The sequence below is a fragment of the Pantherophis guttatus genome, chromosome 3 (assembly GCF_059756535.1).
Source record: "Pantherophis guttatus breed Tessera chromosome 3, ASM5975653v1, whole genome shotgun sequence".
Taxonomy (NCBI): Eukaryota; Metazoa; Chordata; class Lepidosauria; order Squamata; family Colubridae; genus Pantherophis; species Pantherophis guttatus.
In genome coordinates this window covers 100,535,126-100,556,586 of record NC_142065.1, presented here as the reverse complement: position 1 = coordinate 100,556,586, position 21,461 = coordinate 100,535,126, and the positions used below count along the sequence as shown (strand labels likewise).

The following is a 21,461-nucleotide window of genomic DNA, read 5'->3' as shown; positions in this document are numbered from 1 at the left end:
AGTGCCCCTTCCCATTTATTTTCCTGTTAGTTCTACTGAATTGGATACACCGATGGAAAGAAAAATTAAATGAAACTGGGAGGACCCCCATGTAATGTAAAGGCAATTCTTCAACAGCTTCTCCTCATGCTTCATCTGACATCTTTTTAGAAGGCAGATTTTATTTATTTATTTATTTAATTTTTATACTGCCCTTCTCCCGAAGGACTCGGGGCGGTGTACAGCCATATTAAAACAAACATATACCCATAAAATTTAAAAACAATTAAAATATATTAAACTTTGGCCCTTATATTAAAAACCTTATATTAAAAAACTACAGACACCCAATTAAAATTCATTTTCTAAGCCAGCCCGGCCTGTTTAAACAAAAGGGTCTTAAGGGCACGGCGGAAGGTGCGTAGGTCGGGGATCCTGCGAATCTCCGGGGGCAGTTCATTCCAGAGGGCAGGTGCCCCACAGAGAAGGCTCTCCCCCTGGGTGTCGCCAGTCGACATTGTTTGGCTGACGGCACCCTGAGGAGTCCCTCTCTGTGGGAGCGTATTGGCCGGTGGGAGGCTATCGGTGGCAGAAGGTGATCTCGTAGATTGACTTCTACAGAAACTTTTCAGGACAAGTGGGTGAGAAAGTTTAGCAGTAGTTTTGTTCAGTTAACTTATTTTAGGATAATGTAAATTTTACAAATAAAACTTTCTGTCTCAGACATGCATTGTTCTAAGCCAGCATCTTTGTGATTTGGTGTAGATTTGATGTGAAGTGAGAACCTGGAAAACCTGCCTTAAACAATTGGGGTTTCCCCGCTTAAAATCCTACACCCATGATATGCAGTAGGCTTGGTGAATGTGGAATTTTTGTAACTTTTTTTTTATTTTTTCAGACTGATTTTGATTTAGGATTTCAAGAAGAGACTGGACTGCCATCTGTCAGAAATGGTGTAGGGTCTCCTGCTTGAGTGGGAGGTTGGACTAGATGACCTACAAGGTCCCTTCCAACTTTGTTAATCTGTTAATCTGTCTCTTTGTTCATTTCCCTCATAGGGAGGTGGTGACTGTCCAGAGATGAGCATTGGAGCCATCAAAATTGCTCTAGAAATTTCTCTTCCTGGTTCATTTATCTATGTATTTACTGATGCACGGTCCAAAGATTATAAACTGACTCATGAGGTCTTGCAGCTGATTCAGCAAAAGCAGTCCCAGGTATGAAACCTCTTATAATACTGCCTGTTCCAAAACACATTGCTTTAAAATGTGTATAGAATGTGCTTATAGAATGTGTTCTATAATATGTGTGTTCTGTGCAAAAGGTAGACAGTGCTATGCTCTTCTATTCAGAAATGAATCTTAGCATATGAGGATGATTTTGTTATTGTATGAATATTATGTTTATTATACCTTAGCTATACCTTTGTTGTGAGCTGTTTAAAGGCAGAATGATTGAAGTGACATAAAGCATATTCATTCATTCATTCATTCATTCATTCATTCATTCATTCATTCATTCAGTGGAGATTTCTGTCTAATATATCTATCCTCAATTGTGAGGTAAATCAATGATATAGCTAATTAGAATGAATAATAACGAGGCTCAAACAATATTAATCTATGCTTTTCTACCACATCTTCTGCATCTTACAATTTCTATGTTACCACTTTCTATGGTTCCATTCATGAGATGAAGGAACATATTTGCTTTCCCCCTGTAAAGCTATTGATTTATTACTTCTGCTAGTTTTGCTGCTTATTTATCAAATTTATGTAGCGAAAATACCCTCATCTGTGCCAAGAGGGAAAGTAGCCACATCTTGGCACACCATAAGTCTGGAAGAAATTAAAATTAAAATTGGATGGGGGAAACTCCAAAACAATCCAGCGAAGACTAAGCATGCTCAACCATGGGGTGTAGGAGAGGATGGAAAAGTTGATATGGCACCGAATTTAATGGAATATCCTTTGGAAATACACAGGTGGATTCAGGACATTCCACATTCTATTGTTTACTTGCAAGTGATTTTTGTATGTGTGTGTGTGTGTGTGTATGTATGTGTGTAGTAATTTCTTGGAGTTTCCGGAATGATGAACCAAAAAACTAAATCCTTTGAGTTGTCCGGCAACTGCTGCTGTTCTGGTGTTATTGATCAGGGTTGGAAGTCCAGCTGCAATTCAGACTACAAAATATAACTTGGATCATGCAGCTTGAGAGGAGAAAAAACATTAGAAAGCAAGAGACTCTAGCTGCAACTTATTACCTCTTTATTCAAATAGACCTTTAGCCTGGTAATTCCAGCAGTTATTTAGTTAAACAAAGTAAAATGAAAGCAAAAATTTGTCTAGGCAAGATACGTGGCATATAAATTAAATAAATAAATAATAAATAAATAAATAAATAAACATCTAAATAAATAAAACTAATTAAAATGTGAAATTACATAATATTTAACATTAATGTTTAACATTTGACATATTTAATTAAAGCAGACTGCCATTTTTCATTGTTATAAAATGTATGGCTTAATTGTTTTGAAAATAAATGTATTTATCTTTTTAATGTTATAGTGCATGGTTTTCTTCAGCTAACTGATTTCTGATGATCTAATTTTCTTATTCATTTTCAAATGAAGACTATTTAAATAACGATCTTTTTTTTTTTTAAAAAAAAACCCATTCAGGTTGTATTTGTTCTAACCGGGGACTGTGATGATAGAGCACATATTGGTTACAAAGTCTATGAAGAGATTGCTTCAACTAGTTCTGGTCAAGTTTTTCACTTGGATAAAAAGCAAGTTAATGAGGTATGATGGGAGCTTGTCTTGAGGATGATGATCTAATTGTGTTTTTTAAAGTGGAATATGGGATAAATATTTAATTTCCTGAATTTTGTTTGTGTGTATAAGCGAGGGAGGGAGGGAGGGAGACAATTTGTGAATTAATTAGGCTTGGAGATAAAACTAAATAAATCCAGGATGTTATATTTATTTATTTACTTGTAAATCTGTTCTATTCTGTTTCTGCATGTGTATGAAAATCTCAAAGGGTGAAGTATTTAAATACCAATTTTAAATACACATTTTAAAATGCATATTTTAGAAGCATGTTTGATATGTTTGAGAGTTCCTTCAAAATGTTCAAAGCTATGCAAATTCAAGAGAATAATTCCCTTTTCATTTGCATATGGATTTGGGAGGTGCAAATCAAATCAGCTTGCAGTAGAATTTACCAACATTAAATAAGCAAGGAGCTTTTTAGAGAATTACTCAAGGCCTCTTCATGATGGAAGAGAAATTTGAATCTAAGTTTTTCTGGTCTTTTTTTAAAAAAACCCTAATTGCTAGAGAATTTGGTTTTATTTTTCCTGGGACAGTAAAGCCTGAATCTGTGGTAGGTATATGGAAGATGTAAAAAGTACTTAGTTTCTTATTTCTGTATGGGGTAGTGGTTAGATGTAGGACTATGTGAAGGGAGATCCAGATTTGAGTCCAGATATAGTCATGACAACTAACTGGGTGACTTTGGGCCAATGACATTTTCTCGACTTAATTTATTTAACTTCAAGGTTATTGTGTGGGAAAACAGTAAGGTATGCTGTGTGTGTCACTTTGAGTTTTTGAATAAAAATGGGATATAAATCTAATAAATACACAAATCTAACTAACGGTGCTGGAATTAACAAATTCCACAGAATATTAGATGTTCTGACTATGACACTTTATATCTTTTTTGTTTTTCTATTTTTTTCAACTTTTTTCTGTTTTTGTGGTTTTTGTCTTTTCTTTGCTATGTCTTTTTTCTTTTTCTTTATATTAATTTATGTCATTTTTTATCTTCTTGTTTAATCGTTTCAATAAAAATTATATACAAAAAATATTGTGATTGTGTCCTGACTTTATTTTATTCAGAATGCCAGATTCTCTGTTAGAACAGCAATCCTTTTCAAGAATCTAGGCTTATTTATAAGGAGAACTATTTTGTTTAATTATGACAATTGTCTTATAAAAATAACATTATTAAGAATATAATATATTGGAAAAAGAGAAATAGAATATGATGATTTCACTAATAAATTCTTCATGGAAACTCTGTTTTCCATAATAGCATGCTCTTTGTTTATAGCAGGTGAACAAAAACAGTTCTATTTCCCCATCTTCTTGTATCTCACTTTTCTTTTTTTCAACCAAAGCCAGTTTGCTTGCTCTCCCCATCAACAGGGTTTATTTTTAAAATAATTTATATTCGCTTTAATATAAAGAAATAAGGAGAAAAAAGTACAAAAGGCAAATAATAACAATGACATAATAGCAATAACTGGAGACAGCAGAACAGAAGAGAAACTGGAGAACATAATAAAATACAAAGACTTGCAAATAGAATTACTTTGGCAAAAGGAAACAAAGATAGTACATTAGTGATAGGTGTCTTGGCTACAACCCCAAAACGTCTGGATCATCACTTGAGCACCATCAACACTGACAAAATCACCATCAGTTATCGGTAAAAGGAAGCTTTATTTCAAACAGCTCACATCTGGTGACAATACCTATCAAACAGCAACATTTGCCGACCTCCGGGTCCTTGAGAGGACTGAATACATGGACAAAAATGCCAAATCTCATCAAAATACTTGGTTGACTATACAACCAATTATAATAATATAAAAACAATAGCACCATAAAACTCCCATGTTAACCTCAAGCTTGGGAGCAGAGTCAGGTGTGAAGAGCTTTCCAGAATTCCAGGAGAGTGGGTGCCACCACTCTTGAGTAGGCTGACCACCACTTTCTTCAAGACCAGTGGGACTAACCCTTCTCTCAAAGAGAATAATACAATACTAGTATATGGACCTATCTCTTGGTCATCTCCTGGGCTTCCTTAACAACCCAATAGGGACCATGATCTAACAGATAGTGAACAAACTAACAGATTTTGTCCACTTTTGGGGGCATCATAGAATTGAACTCAGTCCAGGTAACCACATAAGATTATGCCTCAGGCAATTCATTTATACTTGCCTAGTGAAGCATATTCTCAGACATATAGAAAACATTTTAAAAACATTTTAGCCTTGAGCACACACAATAATATTGGCAGTCTCTCATATCGTTAGAGAGCCAACTTATAAGCAGAGAGACAACAACAACTCAACATGGTAATATTGGAATGGCATTGTTTTCCCATTATAATAGAATAATATTTTTTGCTTATATGCCAAGCTTGGCTTATCTTATTCTGGCGTGCAAGTTTCATGTTATGATTATACAGGAACAGTTTTTCACATGCTTTCAGTACATGGATTTAAGTTAGCCCAACTCCTTGGCTTTGATATGTTTGACTTTTTCCAGCCACAAAAGCAGGTCACAGAAGAAAATATTGACAACATCTGGATTCATCTTGGGAGTTAATTTTATTTTAATTTATGCCAATTTCCACTTGAGACCCCGAGGCTGTCAACCATTAGTCATTGGACCCATGTAATCCATGACAAAGTCACTTAGCCTAAGATCCTGACTTCCTGCATGGAAAGAAGCCAAACCTAATGCAAAATTAGAAATGGCATTTTTTGAAGAATAAACATTTTATGGTATATATTTTCCTGGAATAGAGTAATTATCCAACAAGAAGAAATATACTGGTAGATAAAGTCAGAGATACTAGTATAGGTAGGGCAGGGAAGCATTGGGAACAGATGAGAATTAAATATTTTAAAAAGCAGTAAATCTTTATAAAGTTTTAGAATATGCAGATATACAGAAGTGACTATGTTCAACAATGACAAACGGTACTAATCAGTCTGCAGTTATTAAAATAATGAAATATTATTAAGTGGAATCAAAACCAGTGTCCGTCCTTTCATACAAATAAATAGAGTCAAAACTTTTTACTAATTTTTATTGGATTATTTCATGTCGAGCTTTCTTTAAAACTGTAGGTAGCACAATAACAATTATTTGGCTACCACCTGCAAGTTTAATAGGCAATGCCTATTTCCTCTGCATTTTCAATCTTTCCTGATGATGTAGTGTAGTGTAAGTAACATATGAAACACTGGTATGTGTGAGCTTATAATTTTGGACTCTGATTTTCTAATGATTAAGACAATTCCAAGATGAATAATTCTGTTGTGTCAATTCATTATGTATGATTGAGCAACCTAGGTTATATTCAATCTCAAGGTAAAGAAGGAATGAAAAATAAAATGAGAAAAAAAAAAAGAAAAAAAAGATCAAAATGTGGCAAGATCAGAACAGAGGTGAACCTTTTCAATAGATGCATATTGAAGAGTCTTGGGAATATTTTTAGTCTAAAGTTATGTTGTATTTTTAAAGTTGAGGTGTACAAATGTTTCTTTTAAAGCCCAGCCTAATTTTTAGGACTATAATTTGGGAATGATTGAATGAGTTCTATGGATCTGCTTATTCTGCAATAATCTGCAAATAATTGCATTTGCAACTAAGCAAAGTTTCACTACAGATTTGTAGATATATTCAAATATCTAACAAAACATAGTAAAAGTGTGTTAAAAAATACAATAATTTTGTATCTCTTTTGAGTATTTTCAGGTTCCACATGGGTATAGACAATAGCCATTTTGCAAGCACTCATTATTGAATCTGCAGAATCAAAAAGACACATGTTCTTAATTTGGATAATTTGAACCATTTGCCATAACTGTAAACATTCTCCTGTGTATACAATATTCCATCAGCTGTCTGTGGTATTCTTAAAAAAAATGTAAATATATTTTTTTTCCAAAGTGTTTGGAATTTTAGTCTGTGTAGTCAGAGTTTTGACAGTGTTATTGTTCCATGCATACATTCTAGGACAGCTTGATCGGGTTATTGTGCATAGCCATTGGCTTTTCTGGTTATAGAGTAGTATATATCACTAGTATATATTCTGTATCAGTATATATGAAAGTGTAATGTCTGTAACAACAAATTGTTGTTAAATAAATCTCAACCACGAATGTATATAGCTTGTCTTTTAACAGGAAGGATATCAATATGCATAAGTGGGGAATTGGTATTATGAATATATTTGGAATATTATCAGAAGACATGGTGAAAACTCTGTAATTTCACAACATATGGACAGATTTAACCATAATTTCAACTGGGAAACTGTGACCATCCTAGACCAAGCCAAGTCCGAAATCACTAAGGAATTTTTAGAAGCCTGGCACTCTGACAAATTAGCCATCAGTAGACTCATAGACATAAACAATATCTACATACTATGCAAAAGAGACCATCAATGAGCCAAAAGGGGAACAAAAAGACCAAAACAACCCCCTATCAGCAATCAGCACCCAGATGAGCATAGATTAACTCCAAGAGTAACATCAGACCAACAATCAAGAAGTAAACAATACCCTAATCAAGAAACTGCAAAACAAGCTGACAGTAAAGCAGACCAACCAAAGAAAGTTCAAGACCACCCCCATCAACAACGACAAGGCAAGCCACTAGAATAGACAGAGCAAACCTCACTCCTTACTAGCACTGATATTATTTAGTTTAGGTAATGATACATCTGCAAGAAAACAAGGAAGCTCAAGACACATCAAGGACATCTCAAATTATCTGGAAGCTGCTTGATTGGGTGTGTTCGGTTTCTTCTGCAGGTTAGAACGATTAAAGAAATCTTGATTTCTAATGTTAAGTATAAATCAGGATCTGTGGCTTATTTTTTACCTTACAGGTAAGAGTTGTAGCACCCATTACCACTATAAAATTTGAATTAGTGAGGTAGGAATTTCTGATATTTGCCCCCAAAAAGTCATTTTGTAAAGAAGGGATAGATAGCAGAAATCTCCAAGACCAGGTAAGGAGCAGCCATATGGCAATTCCCTCAAAAATGGGAAAAAAGAGAATCATGATTTAAATTTTGGAAATAACCCATGTAGACGGTAGGCTTCCTGAGTTTTATTAGCACAAAACTTATGTTTTCCTAGCTCTCCGCACAAAGTATATTTATATTCATGAATCTGCTTTGGGAATGCAGGGTCTTGAGGAATGTAGAGTCTAACTCCTGTAACTGGTACAAAAGCTTGGGGAGAGGAAGTTAGGAGGTAATGTTTATGGCCCTGGTTTAGCCTCTTGTTGGAAATTAGATATTGGTATTGCTCTCTAGAAGCATATCAAGATGATGCTTTTCTGGAGGGATTTTAATGGTGGATGAGGATGCTGTCTGAATCTTAGGCATATGCTCTCATTTGAGATATGTTAATATTGATAATTTTAATATTTAATGCAATTGAATTTAATATTTGGGTGTACTGGCTGTAGATAAGCCTTAAATAAAAATGCCATTAAGAGATCCATTGAGATAGATACTATCTATTACCCAGTCAATCTAGTACCCAATCCAAAAAAATACACAAAGAGGACCAATAAAAAAATGGAGGTAAAGCACATTGAAGAACCATTTTATCAACACTTCATAGGAAACATCCAATCATCAACCAACACCACCTGAATTCACATCAGATCCAGACCAGAAATACTACAAGGGAACCCTCCTTTCTGAGCTATTGAAGAAGCCTTGCAAAGACATGGAGTGAAATGTCCACAGAAAACCTGGAAAATACCTGAGTTTTAATTCCCCGAAGTTTGGTGTACCCGACCACAAAAACTGTACAACAAACCTGTTTTATCTCTAGTACAAGAAATTCATTAAGTTCCATGTTACTCATCCCTGTAATAGACTAATAATCTCAAATCTGGGTCTTTTTAGATTAGTCAAGAACAGATTGGGAGGGTTCTAGGTTCTGCAACTAATCTTTTTCAGCTGAGATTTGAATATAAATCAACTGATTCTGTCAAACACTTTCTTCCAGAACAAACAAACTGTATTCATAGCCAGTCATGTAAAAATGCTCTCAGGAGCAATATTCCTTAACCTGATGGCCTGTAGATATGTTAGAATTGTGAAACTGAAGTTCACATTTCATTTTTCTTACACATAGATGATCTAGTCTTCTAGGAATGGTTACCTATGTTTATCCTGATTTTTTATTTGCTTTCAATGACAACATTGGAAGCATATGATTTATTTGAATATGTTCATAAATACCAATCCTTGTCCTTGATTGATATATCAATCAAGGACAATAAAAGATTCATCATTAGGTTTTTAGTGGGGTCTTCAACCTTAAATTGCATCTATAACTCCCAGATTAGCGCTCTCTTTATTTGACTTGAAAAGCTGTAGCTTTTTGCCTTTATGCTGCACTGCAGGTGGGAAACTTTAGTCTGTGGACTGAATATGTGTAAATTAAATCTGCATGCATAAATAGAGAATTATGTGGTGGGAACTTCAGATGCAGTCAGAAGTAGCTTCAACATGCCTGCTTACAGCCAATTTGGACTTCAAGACAAAATAAATTCTCCACCTGTGCCCTACAGACTAATGAGTGAGCATATTCCTTAGAAGGGGAAGACAAGTCCTTTCCATAAAAGTCTCCCCCCCCAAAAGAACCCAGTTCAGTTTGATAAATCAGTCTCCAAGGAAGAGTGTTGCATCATTTTGCTAAAACCATATGTAAATCACAAGAAGTCTTAGTTGGTTTTAACAAGGTCTTATCACCAGGAACCACAGTTTTTAAGGGATCTTTCAGATGTAGGCAGAGCAATTACTTAAACCTATCACATACTTCCCCCCCTTACCTCATTTTGACAATTTGGAAAATATATTAGCTTCTGGCTTTCTTTAGGATATCCTACCCCCACAAATGCATTAGGGTTTAAGGCTGTACTTGATTTTGTTGATTTTGGATTTGCAGTGGTGATAGATTTTGAGAGACTGTTTAATCTGGCAAAGTTCAGGCACTGTGAAAATAAATAGCAGAGGAACCTCAAGGATATTGTGCATAGTGTAACTCAGTGGCAGGGAGCATGCCTTGATATGAAATATAATTATATAGATTGCTGTTTATTTAGTTATATCTTTATATCTTGACGTTCTTAAGCCTGGAACTTTGGAGACCAATATCAGTCAAAAGCAGAAAGTTGTGAGATAGGTTATTTTTTTAAAATTCAGCACAAAGCAGTGCCATTTCTTCATTTGTCAAAAGGATTCCTGAGTCTGGTTTACTATTTTAAAAATGTAACATATTTTGGTTATATTATAGATAAATATTCACAAGCACACTAATACAATGATTTCAGAAGACCGGTTTTGTCTTATTCTTTTGCTGAGAGATATGAGTATTAGAATGGGAGAGAAGATATATGGGGGAGAAGAATCATACCAAAATGGGGTGTTTAATCTTTCAACTTTGCTAAAAAGTGAATATTAGGTGTACTCCAAGCACTTGTAAATGCTTTTTGTTTAAAGAGTTGAGTTGAGACGATTCTTAGCAGTGATGAAATCAGTGACACTTAAACATGGATGAACTTTTCCTGAAATATATGTCAGTTAAGGATAATGTTTTTTCCTGTCCTCTATGGGTTATTCTGCCAGAGTTTGAGGAATTGTGAAACATATAGTCTTATCTCCACTCTTAGATTTAGATTAGATGTAAATATTGTTGATTATTTACTTGAAAATGATCCACTTTTGTTAGGACATTTGTTTCTGCTCTGTAACTTTCTGGTATTTGAAGTAGTGTTAAGCTTAGCCCAAAAATGACATAGAACAATTCCTCCAGAGTTCAGGTTTTTATTTGGTTGCACACAGTAGACAGAATCTTGCCAGACTAAATATTCACCCTAATGGATATGCCCTGTTATATTTTAGTGGCTATCCTAATCCTCTTCTTCAGTCTCCTATCCCGGTTCAGGGTATGCTGCCTCTTGTCTCATCCCCCTTCTTCTTGGGGAACCTCTGGGTCACTGTAGTCTATTACACCAGCTCCCCCTTTGTAGGCACTATCTTTCACAGAGTGGGATGCAGCTTGGTGGAGGAATGCTTATCAGGTCCAGCAGTTGCAGCAAAACTTCACCTGGCTGTAGACAACATTACTTTGTGGACAGTGATGGGATTCAAATAATTTAACAACCGGTTCTCTGACCTAAAGACCGGCTGGGTGGTGCGTGTGGCCAGGGGGTGTGACAGGCAGCACTCAGCCTCCTGCACCCCCTGGGAGCAAAACTGGGCCACGGGGTGGGGCACACTGCCCCCGTGTCCCATTTTGGACCTAGGAGGCCTTCCTGCAGCCTCCTGGGAGTGAAAACTAGCCACGGGGGGATGTGCTGCATCCCCCGTGCCCTGTTTTGGGCCTAGAAGGCATCCCTGCACTTACCTTGGAGCCAAAATGGGGTGTGGAAGGGGAGGGGTGGGGCCAGCCAGCAATTTAACTACTGGTTCGCTTGAACCAGCCCGAACTGGCTGAATCCCACCACTGGTGTAATCTTTAAGAGCAGAAATGCTGAATTATTCAGGTTGCTTGATTTTGGAAATGTTCTTGAAGAGACTGTTGTACAGTGTCTTGATCTATTCTGAATTGAACTGCAAAAATAACAGTAGTAGCTTTGGCAATACCACACTTGTACCATATATAATATTGACAGCCCTGGCTGTAGCCAATTTTTTTTTAAAGCAACTGAGCTTTAGTCAAAAAAAAAATAAAAATAGACATCTAAACTTTTAATAAGCAGTAATTTTATAGCTGAAGGACAAAAAGAAAAGGCTAAAGAGAGATATTTTTCTTAAAACATTTAGGTTGTACAAATGTTTAATTCTTTCCTGTGCTTTTCTCTAGCATTATGGCTGATTTGGGAGAATTATCTCACTCAATAAAGAGTTGGTATGGTGTCCTACATCTTTTTTAGATGAGCAGCCTGTTTGATCCCAAATCTGTACAATACACATGTCAATGAAGTTGTGAATGTTTCCAAGTTCTCTTTATATTTTTTAAACTATGCTAGTTTTCACAGTGCTATAAATGTAGGCACTCTTATATTATTATAACTCTAAAACTTCCAAACTGGTTCATGCATGAAAATCTTTTGAGCCTGCTCATTGCCATAGATTTCTTAGATTTTGGAAACATGGATGTCAACTTGCCAAATATTATATGCATGGAAAATCTACACATTTGCCCAGTGGTGAAATCCAATTTTTTTTACTACCGGTTCTGTGGGTGTGGCTTGGTGGGCAATGATCAAACATTTCCATTGCAACCTGGGGCTGACCATGGAACATTTTAGACTACTCCTGCCTGAAGTAGGAAAGTAATAAATCAGCTCAAATCCCTCTCTTGCAGCCAATAAACTGGAATGGCTTGTTTGCTCCCGAAGCAGAAAGCCTCCAGTATAAATAGCAGATGCAAGTTGATTGGAAGATTAGATTGCTTTAGCCTGTGTGTGAATGGATGAATATTCTTTGTGGAAGAGAGTGGGAAAAAAGGATTTACACAAGTCAGTTTTCATTGAGTTGAGGAGGAACTCATTGAAAAGATCCATGATATGATCCCCCATCAGCCAAGCCACACATCAACGCTCCCCTTTCATCCATAGTGCAGGCAAAAGCTCTCTATACCCATTTGCAAGGTTATAAAAAAAAAGTGCTTGGAACCTTTTCATCCTATGCACAGTAAGCTGAAATTGAACAAACTGCAGCCAGGCGATACTGGCATATCCATCAGGATGCAAGATCCTCCGAAAGATGTGGAAATCTCCTAAATCTTGTTTTCTCACACCATACCTCTCATTTAAAATCCCAACACCAGACCTCTCATAAAATTCCACATCAAAGAAGAGATTTACATATCTAAGATCAACAGACCCTACAGGGTGAGAAACAAATTTCCAGATTTCACATACCTCAGTTTACACATGTAACATACCTCACAATCAAAGCCCATTTTTATTATAAATATTACTACTCTCAGTGTTCACTCTCACATCCTGGACATAAATTGTTTCAACTTCTACCCTCAAAACAATGCTATAGGGCACTGCACACCAGAACAACTAGACACAAGGACAGTTTTTTCCCGAATGCCATCACTCTGCTTAACAACTAATTCCCACAACACTGTCAAATAATTTACTACGACTGTATTACTATTATTCTTCTCTTCCTTACTAGTATCTATCTCTTCCCACTTATTACTATAACCATGTTGCTTGTATCTTCCAATTTATATTGTTTTTGTTTCCTAGTACGATTTGATAGCTTATTAGTAACCTTGACTATCACTAAGTGTTGTATCTTTTTATTCTTGATGAACGTATTTTATTTTTCTTATGTTCACTGAGAGCATATATACCTAAAACAAATTCCTTGTGTGTCCAATCACACTTAGCCAGTAAAGAATTCTATTCTATTCTATTCTATTCTATTCTATTCTATTCTATTCTATTCTATTCTATTCTATTCTATTCTATTCTATTCTATTCTATTCTTATTTATTTTATTTATTTAAATTTTTATACCGCCCTTCTCCCGAAGGACTCAGGGCGGTGTACAGCCATAATAAAACAACATATACCCATAAAATTTAAAAACAGTTTAAAATATATTAAAAATTTGGCCCTTATATTAAAAAACTACAAACACCAATTAAAATTCATTTTCTAAACCAGCCCAGCCTGTTGAAACAATAGAATATTAAGGGCACGGCAAAAGGTACATAGGTCGGGGATCATGCGAATCTCTGGGGGCAATTCATTCCAGAGGGCAGGTACCCTCACAGAGAAGGCTTTCCCCCTGGGTGTCGCCAGTCGACATTGTTTATTCTATTCTTAGCTTGTAGCCTACCTTTCGATTGCACATTACCCTGTTGAAATCAACTCTGCCTCTGCTTCAAGCAACTTGTCTTGTATGTTCTATGGGGAAAGATCTAAATTCAAACCCAGGATTTTCTTCCAACATCTGCCTTCATACTTTTGATGACTTAATTAAATATGCCAAAACTGAATGCAAGTTTAGGATGGCTTCCCATCAAAATAAAACAATATATTTAAATAAAATATTGTTTGATTGCATCTTAAATGCAATACTGTAAAGCCTTTTCTAAAATAATAGTTGAAAAGAACATGATTTAAAATCAATTGGAAAAATTAAGGGATATTTAACCTGTCTTCTTTTTTAATGGGTTAAATAAAATATACAAGCAAAGTTTGAAAAGCAAAACAATAAAAGATATATATACATACACACACACACACACACACACACACACACACACACACACACATATATATATATATATATATATATATATATATATATATGACAATCCCCTTTCTTTACGTGTCTCTTCAGCTCCCTGTCCAACTACTTATTTATTTATTTAATAAACATTTATGCCACCCATCTCCCCAACAAGGTGACTCTGGGTAGCTTATAAATTATACAAACAAATGAAAAATAATTAAAAGATTAAAATAAGATGATATTAAAATATTATTAAAAACTGTGCTTATTGCTACTTGGATATTTTTAGACTGTATTTCAGACAATATTACTCATATTTATTTGGATCATTTTAAGTGTTGCTATCATTATTATTACTATTAAAATAGGTTTTTTTCTTCAAAAAACATATTCCAGCTGTGTTAGTTTGCCTTGTTGTATAAGCATTATTCTCAATCAAGAGGAAGAGAATAACATAAGAAAGCTGTGCTCATGGGATTCATTTGAAAAAGTATTTATACTATGCAAGGATTCAAAAGCAGGTTAGACTATCAAGAAGGGTTCTAAATTTGAGACACATAATTTTGTTGTGTGTCCTGGTCCTTTGGATTTAGGAATAAAAGTAAAATCTTTTCCATTAAAATAGAAAATAGAAAAAGCAAGCAGCAGTTATCATTGTTTCTTGATTCATTGCTGCTGATGTTAACTGATTTACAACTGCGTATAAAAATCCTCAAATTTGTCGGATGAAATGTGTTCTCTTGTGTTGCTGATATAATACGTTCTTATTTCTGCCCTGCACTCTTTAATTCTGTATATTAAATATACTGTAAATGTAGTCTATTTATGAAAGTGGAGGGAATCTGCAAAACTTGTCGCAGGGTTTTAAATTGAAAGCATATGTCAAATTACATTCAAATGTCATAATTTTGTATTGCATATTTGTCTAAGCAATAATTGACCACAGACCACTTAGATTTTAGGCTTTCTGTCTTGTTTTTCATTAAAATTCCCTTCTCCAGCTCCATATTACCTCATTCTCTGTCTCATTGCAGACTGAACATCATACAAATGCTTTCTGCATTTCCAAGAGTGAAGAATTGCCCCTTCCACTCTTTTTTTCAGCCTATTATGCTTTTCCTAATGCCTTTTTTGTAACAAAACAAACAGTGATAGAAACTTAATGAGAAAGCTCCATTTCATGACGAGCTTATTTGTCATTTTTAAGAGCAGCAACCGCTGATGGAAGGAATTCACTGTTCACTAGCAATGGCATCAGATTTCTGGAATCTGATCAGTTAATGTGACTTATGCAAGAATCCATGTTTCGCATTGCCTGGAATTTTAGCTTGAATTAAAATGAGTGGCACTAGTATTGATTCTGGTTGCAATTCCTTTGCTTTGGATCTTAAAGTGGCAAAGTAAACTTGGATGGATGGTACGATTGATTATAATGTTTCCTCTTTTAATAGCTTCTAGCAGGTTTGGAAGTATTGAGTTTTCCTGGACAGATTCTGTTAGTTTCAGATATACACACACCAGTTTCTGAAATTTCTTTCAGGTGTAAATCACCTCTTACCCCATGTATTTTGTATGTCTGTGATTTCTGCTTGAAACCTCAGGTTTTTATGTTAAAGAAGGGTTAAAAAAAGGTTATACCAAGGTTTTAGAAATGTAGATTTACACTAGAAGCATTTGAAATGTGGATATACAGACAACTGTTACGTATAAGCTGGGTTAATAAAATCACAAATGAGGAGGTGATAAGCCACCTAGGAAAGCAAAGGGAAATAATCAAAGCCATTAAAAAGCAAAAGTTAGAATATTTTGGACATGTGATGTGACACCCAGAAAAATACAGCATCCTTCACTTAATCCTCCAAGGAAAGATTGAAGGCAAACGAGGTCCAGGCAGAAGAAGAACATCATGGCTTCAAAACCCAAGGGACTGGTTTGGACAAAACTCAGCAGCACTTTTTCATGTGGCTGTTGACAAAAATAGGATTGCCAACATGATCGCGAACATCCGATGATGGATATGGCACAAGAAGAAGAAGATTTACACTTGTTTACATGGTTAATTGAAAAAAAAAAGAAGACTTGCACTGCCTTATTGGAGAGAGAAATTGATTGATTGATTGAGTGTTGAATGCATGAATGCATGAATATTTTCTTGGCTTTCTTCAAATATGTAATGTCATTTATTAGAACTTTCAATTCACCTCTAGGCTCTGCTCTTTATGAAACACACAGAAGCTCACCTTAGTTTTTAGTAAATTTTATTGTTACTATAGTCAATCTCTTGCGCGCTCTCTCTCTCTCTCTCTCTCTCTCTCTCCCTCCCTCCCTCCCTCTCTCTCTCTCTCTCTCTCTCTCTCTCTCTCTGACACACACACACACACACACAGACACAGACACACACACACACACACACACCATGGAATGTACACCATGGAAAATAGAAACATTGAATTATTTTGTAGGACATACCAACTCAGTTTCTAGCATCCTACTTTTACAACATATATCTAATAAAACAATGCAGAGTGCTAGGGTATTCACAGAGTACGTTTAAAAAAAAAGCAGTCAGAATTTTGATCACACCATTGCAACCACTGTTTTGACTTTTTATAAAATCACACTCTGTGAACACTCCTACAACATACACTGCAAGCACAACAGTGCCAATGTAATACATATCTGCAAGACTTTAAAATAGCCCTGCCATTTTTCAGAACTGTAAGATACATTTTGTAAACAAAATCCGAAGATGGTGTCTCTCTATTATTTCATAATGATAGCCTTTATGCAAGATAACTGTGTTTACTTAAATGTTAAAAACACAGAAAAATCTTTGATGGACTTAAATCTGGATCTCACTGGTCTTATTTTCTTATACTACACTGGCTCTTTTTTGACCCGTGGGCATGTATGTTGAAGCTAGCTGTTGGATGATTGTTGAAGAGTTCATTCATGGTACAAAAGAACCATTATTTGGCATGCATCTAATATATTTGATTATGGAATAAGTTCTGGATCTATTTATTTTTCCAGGTACTGAAATGGGTAGAAGAAGCAGTGCAAGCTTCCAAAATTCATCTATTGTCTACAGACCATTTAACTTCAGGAAGAAGCTTTTGGCAGATCCCTTTTGATCCTAGTCTGAAAGAAGTTACAGTGTCACTAAGTGGTCCTTCTCCAGAAATTGAAATTCATAACCCTTTGGGTGAGCTATTAGTCTATTTCTTTTTATGAGCAAAGCCAGGTATGACTTACTTTCAGTACCTTCCTGGGTTTGTTATGCAAGCATTACAAATTTATGGAGTAGATATGATTGCCCTCTACCATTGGATGACTCTAACTCAACTTCTTGAAGTATATTATGGGATGTGCTATTTTTTTTTTGTAAATATACCTCTCCTACTTAAAAAAAAGTCCCTGAGATTAAAGCATAAGAACATTAACAGTAGGATACCAGAATGGCAAATCCAAAATTAATAAATTAGAAGGGAGATCAAGGGTATTCAAAAGTAGAAATGACAGTAAGGTAGGCAAGCATTCCCAATGGTTTAAATATGACTTAGACATGTTTTAGGCATTTTGAGTTTTCTACAATAGGTAACATTGGAATCTCAGAAGAAGATTTATGACTTGCTATCTCATTTTCCATCTGAAGATCACAAAATTGATTTTAGTGGTATTTATACTGAGTGCTACTGTCTACCCAATTCATATAAATATTGACCAGGGGAATGATTTTTATATTTCAATTTAGTTCCAGAATTTTGGTTAGCAGGAAAACAACAGCAATAGATTCACTTCTCCTGCAACCCATGAACAAAGCTAACACCAGTAAAAGAATACCACACTATGTACCCATTGAGTTTTCTTTTCATTGCCCATATAGAGTATACATTTCCTGCATTTGACAATCTGCTGGCAAATAATAACGTCAGCAAATTGCATTACCTATAAATATATGGATAACTGAGGAATGACTGCTGGTAGTCTAAATGATGAAAAAAAGAGGTTAGCCTTCAGAAAAACACATATATATCCGAGATCTTACATAATGGAAGAGATATTCCAAAAAGTATCTGCACTTCAAGTCATTTAGGATCTTACATGTTATCAAATATATCTCAAAATAGGAAACAGGTAGCTAATGAAGAAACTGAGAACAGTAATGATTCAGCAATCAAACATAATCAGTAACAGAGTAGTCAGCATTCTGCACCAGTTGAAGTCTTTGTGAAATCTCCAAGGATAGCCCAATGAAGAATCTTTTTAGATATGAAATTAGATATGAAATTACTGAGAAATGGATCACTATGGTCAGTGGTGGGATTCAAGTAATTTAACAACCGGTTCTCTATCCTAATGATTTCTTCCAACAACCAGTTCGCCAAACTGCTCAGAAAGTTAACAACCGGTTCTCCCAAAGTGGTGCGAACTGGCTGAATCCCTCCATTAACTGTAGTAAATCTGGGACAGTTAAGTGAGTGCTACAGAAGGCAAACCAACCAGAGCTGAAAGTAGACTAATCGTCCAGTGAGAAATTGAACCTGAACTATTCTCAATTTACAAATTTCCCTTTTCAAAGGATCACAATCTATCTAACGTAGATGGTTTTCCTACGATCCCCAACCCCCGGCCTGTTACGAACCAGACTGCATAACTGGAGGTGAATGATGGTTGAGTGAGCAAAACTGAAAAAAATCTCCTCCCAGTCTGTGGAAAAATTATCTTCCATGAAACTGGTCCTTGGTTCCAAAAAAGTTGGGGACTGCTGTTTTCCTTATTGCTTATCCTGGGATTAGCCCATTGATTATACCACTAATTTATCATGATTAAATTTAAATCTGTTTCTGCTTGCAGACTTTAATCCAATCTAGCACTGACTCACTTGATTAAAATACAGACTTAGCCATAGACAAATCTCTACAAACCCACTGTTTTCTGCGAACACCCTTATTAAAGCAATTTAACTTAATGCCAGTTAAATTCACTCCATATATGAATGAATGCATGATTCAAATGGAATATATATGTTTGTAACATAACACTGTTTGTGGTAAAGTTGCAGAAAGACAAAATTATTTCCTGCTGCATAGAACATAGTCCAGATGTGAGAATTACTGAAATAACTAATAAAAATACTCATTTTTTGCCTGCGCTGTAGGTAAACTTGTAAAGAAAGGATCTGGCTTGAATGAATTACTAAATATTGAAAATTCTGCTAAAGTAGTAAACATAAAAGATCCAGTACCAGGAACATGGACTATTCAGGTATCTTAATGAAATTTATTTCATGCAGTTTATTTTCCACTACCTGGAGTTTTATAGAAAATGTATGTCAAAAAGTTTTGTTTTATTAAATAAAAAATATATAAAATAAAATAAAAAATTTGTATTCCCCTGTTACTCAAGGTAAAGGATTTGTTTGTAGTATTTTCAGGCTTAATGCTAAACATAGATGGTTTTACAGAATTGATATTTAAATCCATCCATTGCTCTGTTGCAAATGGTGGCTATCTTGATAAGTGTCTTCAGTAAACTCCAGTTTTATCTTGATTTTCATGGCCTGATAGGGTTAAAAGCAAGATATCATGGCTCTGAAAAGTGGTGGGTACTTCACAGTTTACTTGCTTTCAGTACGCCAAGGGCATAAACCAGTGGTGAAATCCAATTTTTTTTACTACTGGTTCTGTGGATGTGGCTTGGTGGGCATGGTGTGGCTTGGTGGGCATCGCTTGGTGGGTGTGGCAGGGGAAGGATACTGCAAAATCCCCATTCCCTCCCCACTCCTGGGGGAAGGATATTGCAAAATCTCCATTCCCACCCCACTCTGGGGCCAGCCAGAGGTGGTATTTGCCAGTTCTCCGAACTACTCAAAATTTCCGCTACCGGTTCTCCAGAACCTGTCAGAACCTGCTGGATTTCACTCCTGGCATAAACAATAAATAATCAAATTAATGTTTGCATTTGGCAAGAAGATTAAGATATTCATCTTAAGCAAACGAAGGAATTTTGATTCCATGCTTTTCATATTTCTTCTTGATTCCATGCCTTTTTGGTTTCTTTGGACAAAGTAAAACATACATGTGGTCTGTCACCAACCAATGAAGTGAAATAAATGTCCAAAATATGTGCATTGAACATACCACTAATGTATGTTTTACAAATGAGGTATTTGCGCTGCTGTCAGTACACAGTCTCCTCCAGAGGATAATTGCAGTTGGTGTTGATAATCCAAAAGTGTAGTGCAGGCATGACAAACTTATTCCACACTTCACTGCTGTCTTTTTTTGTTAAAATACTTGGCTTCCCAAGCCAATGTTTGTACACTGTAATTATATATAAATGGCAATGTTGCTGAGCTACGCCTCTCCGTCTCTACATACATTGCTCTCAAAATGGAAAACACCCCTTAAAAACATAGTCAATTCCACAGGATAATAAAATGTGTATCTGGAGAATATTGAGTGAATTTAAGAAATTTATAAATTGGATTTACCCAAAGTAATACAAATACAACTTAAAGAGCGGCTACATTGGTGGTACTCATTTTATCCACTCATTGGAGCTAAATGTGTTAGTGGACTATTGTTGTTGTTGTTCAGTTGCTAAATTGTGTTATACTTTTTGCAACTACATGGACCACAGCATGCCAGGGGCCCCTGTCCTCCACTGTCTTTGGAATTTGCTCAAATTTATGTTCATTACATCAATGGCACTAACCATCTCACCCTCTGCCGTCTCCTACTCCTTTTGCATTCAGTTTTTCCCAACATCAAGGTCTTTTCCAATGAGTCCTTCTCATTTGGTGACCAAAGTATTTGAGTTCCTGCTTTAGTATTTAGACTGTTCTAAAGAACAGTCAAGATTGATTTCCTTTAGGATGGACTTCCAAAGGATTCTCAAGAGTCTTCTCCAACACCGCAATTGTTAGTGGACTATACAATATGTCTTACCCACCATTACCTGCACTTTCCCCTTTAACTGTGACCGCAATATATCCCAGCAGTGGTCAAATCTAGATTTAGTGAAATCTAAACTGGGCCCTCTTTTGAAATGAAGGTTCTTGATTTGTTAACTACAGTCACAACTTGATGTGGAGATGGATCAGGAGCCTGACACTTTTCAGACTGACATGTTTATTCAAAGGAATCAACTCACAAAAGCTTCTGTCTTTTAATAAAATGTGTGAATCTGAAATGGTGCTACTACACTCTTTCTGATTTTTGGTTTCCATAGGCTAATAGGGCTCTTCCCCTACAACGAGCACAGTACGTAGATATGTTTTTATTAAATTTTGATGTTCTGTGAGTTAGCAGTGAAATCGGTGAAGAGTTCTGATGTATGGATCCAGTTCTTTGCTGTGAT

The 21,461-nt window shown here is 35.6% G+C and overlaps 1 protein-coding gene across 3 annotated transcripts in view; it reads left to right on the top strand.

Annotated features, from left to right (window-relative positions):
• HMCN1 (hemicentin 1) overlaps window positions 1–21,461 on the top strand; it is a 226,242-nt gene that overhangs the window by 33,877 nt on the left and 170,904 nt on the right. For all 3 annotated transcript variants that reach the window (XM_034409613.2, XM_034409614.2, XM_034409612.2), the window contains exons 3-6: window positions 1,038–1,196; window positions 2,666–2,788; window positions 17,130–17,301; window positions 19,258–19,364. In XM_034409613.2, the coding sequence (XP_034265504.2) occupies window positions 1,038–1,196; window positions 2,666–2,788; window positions 17,130–17,301; window positions 19,258–19,364 (561 nt within the window). The remainder of the gene's footprint in view (window positions 1–1,037; window positions 1,197–2,665; window positions 2,789–17,129; window positions 17,302–19,257; window positions 19,365–21,461) is intronic.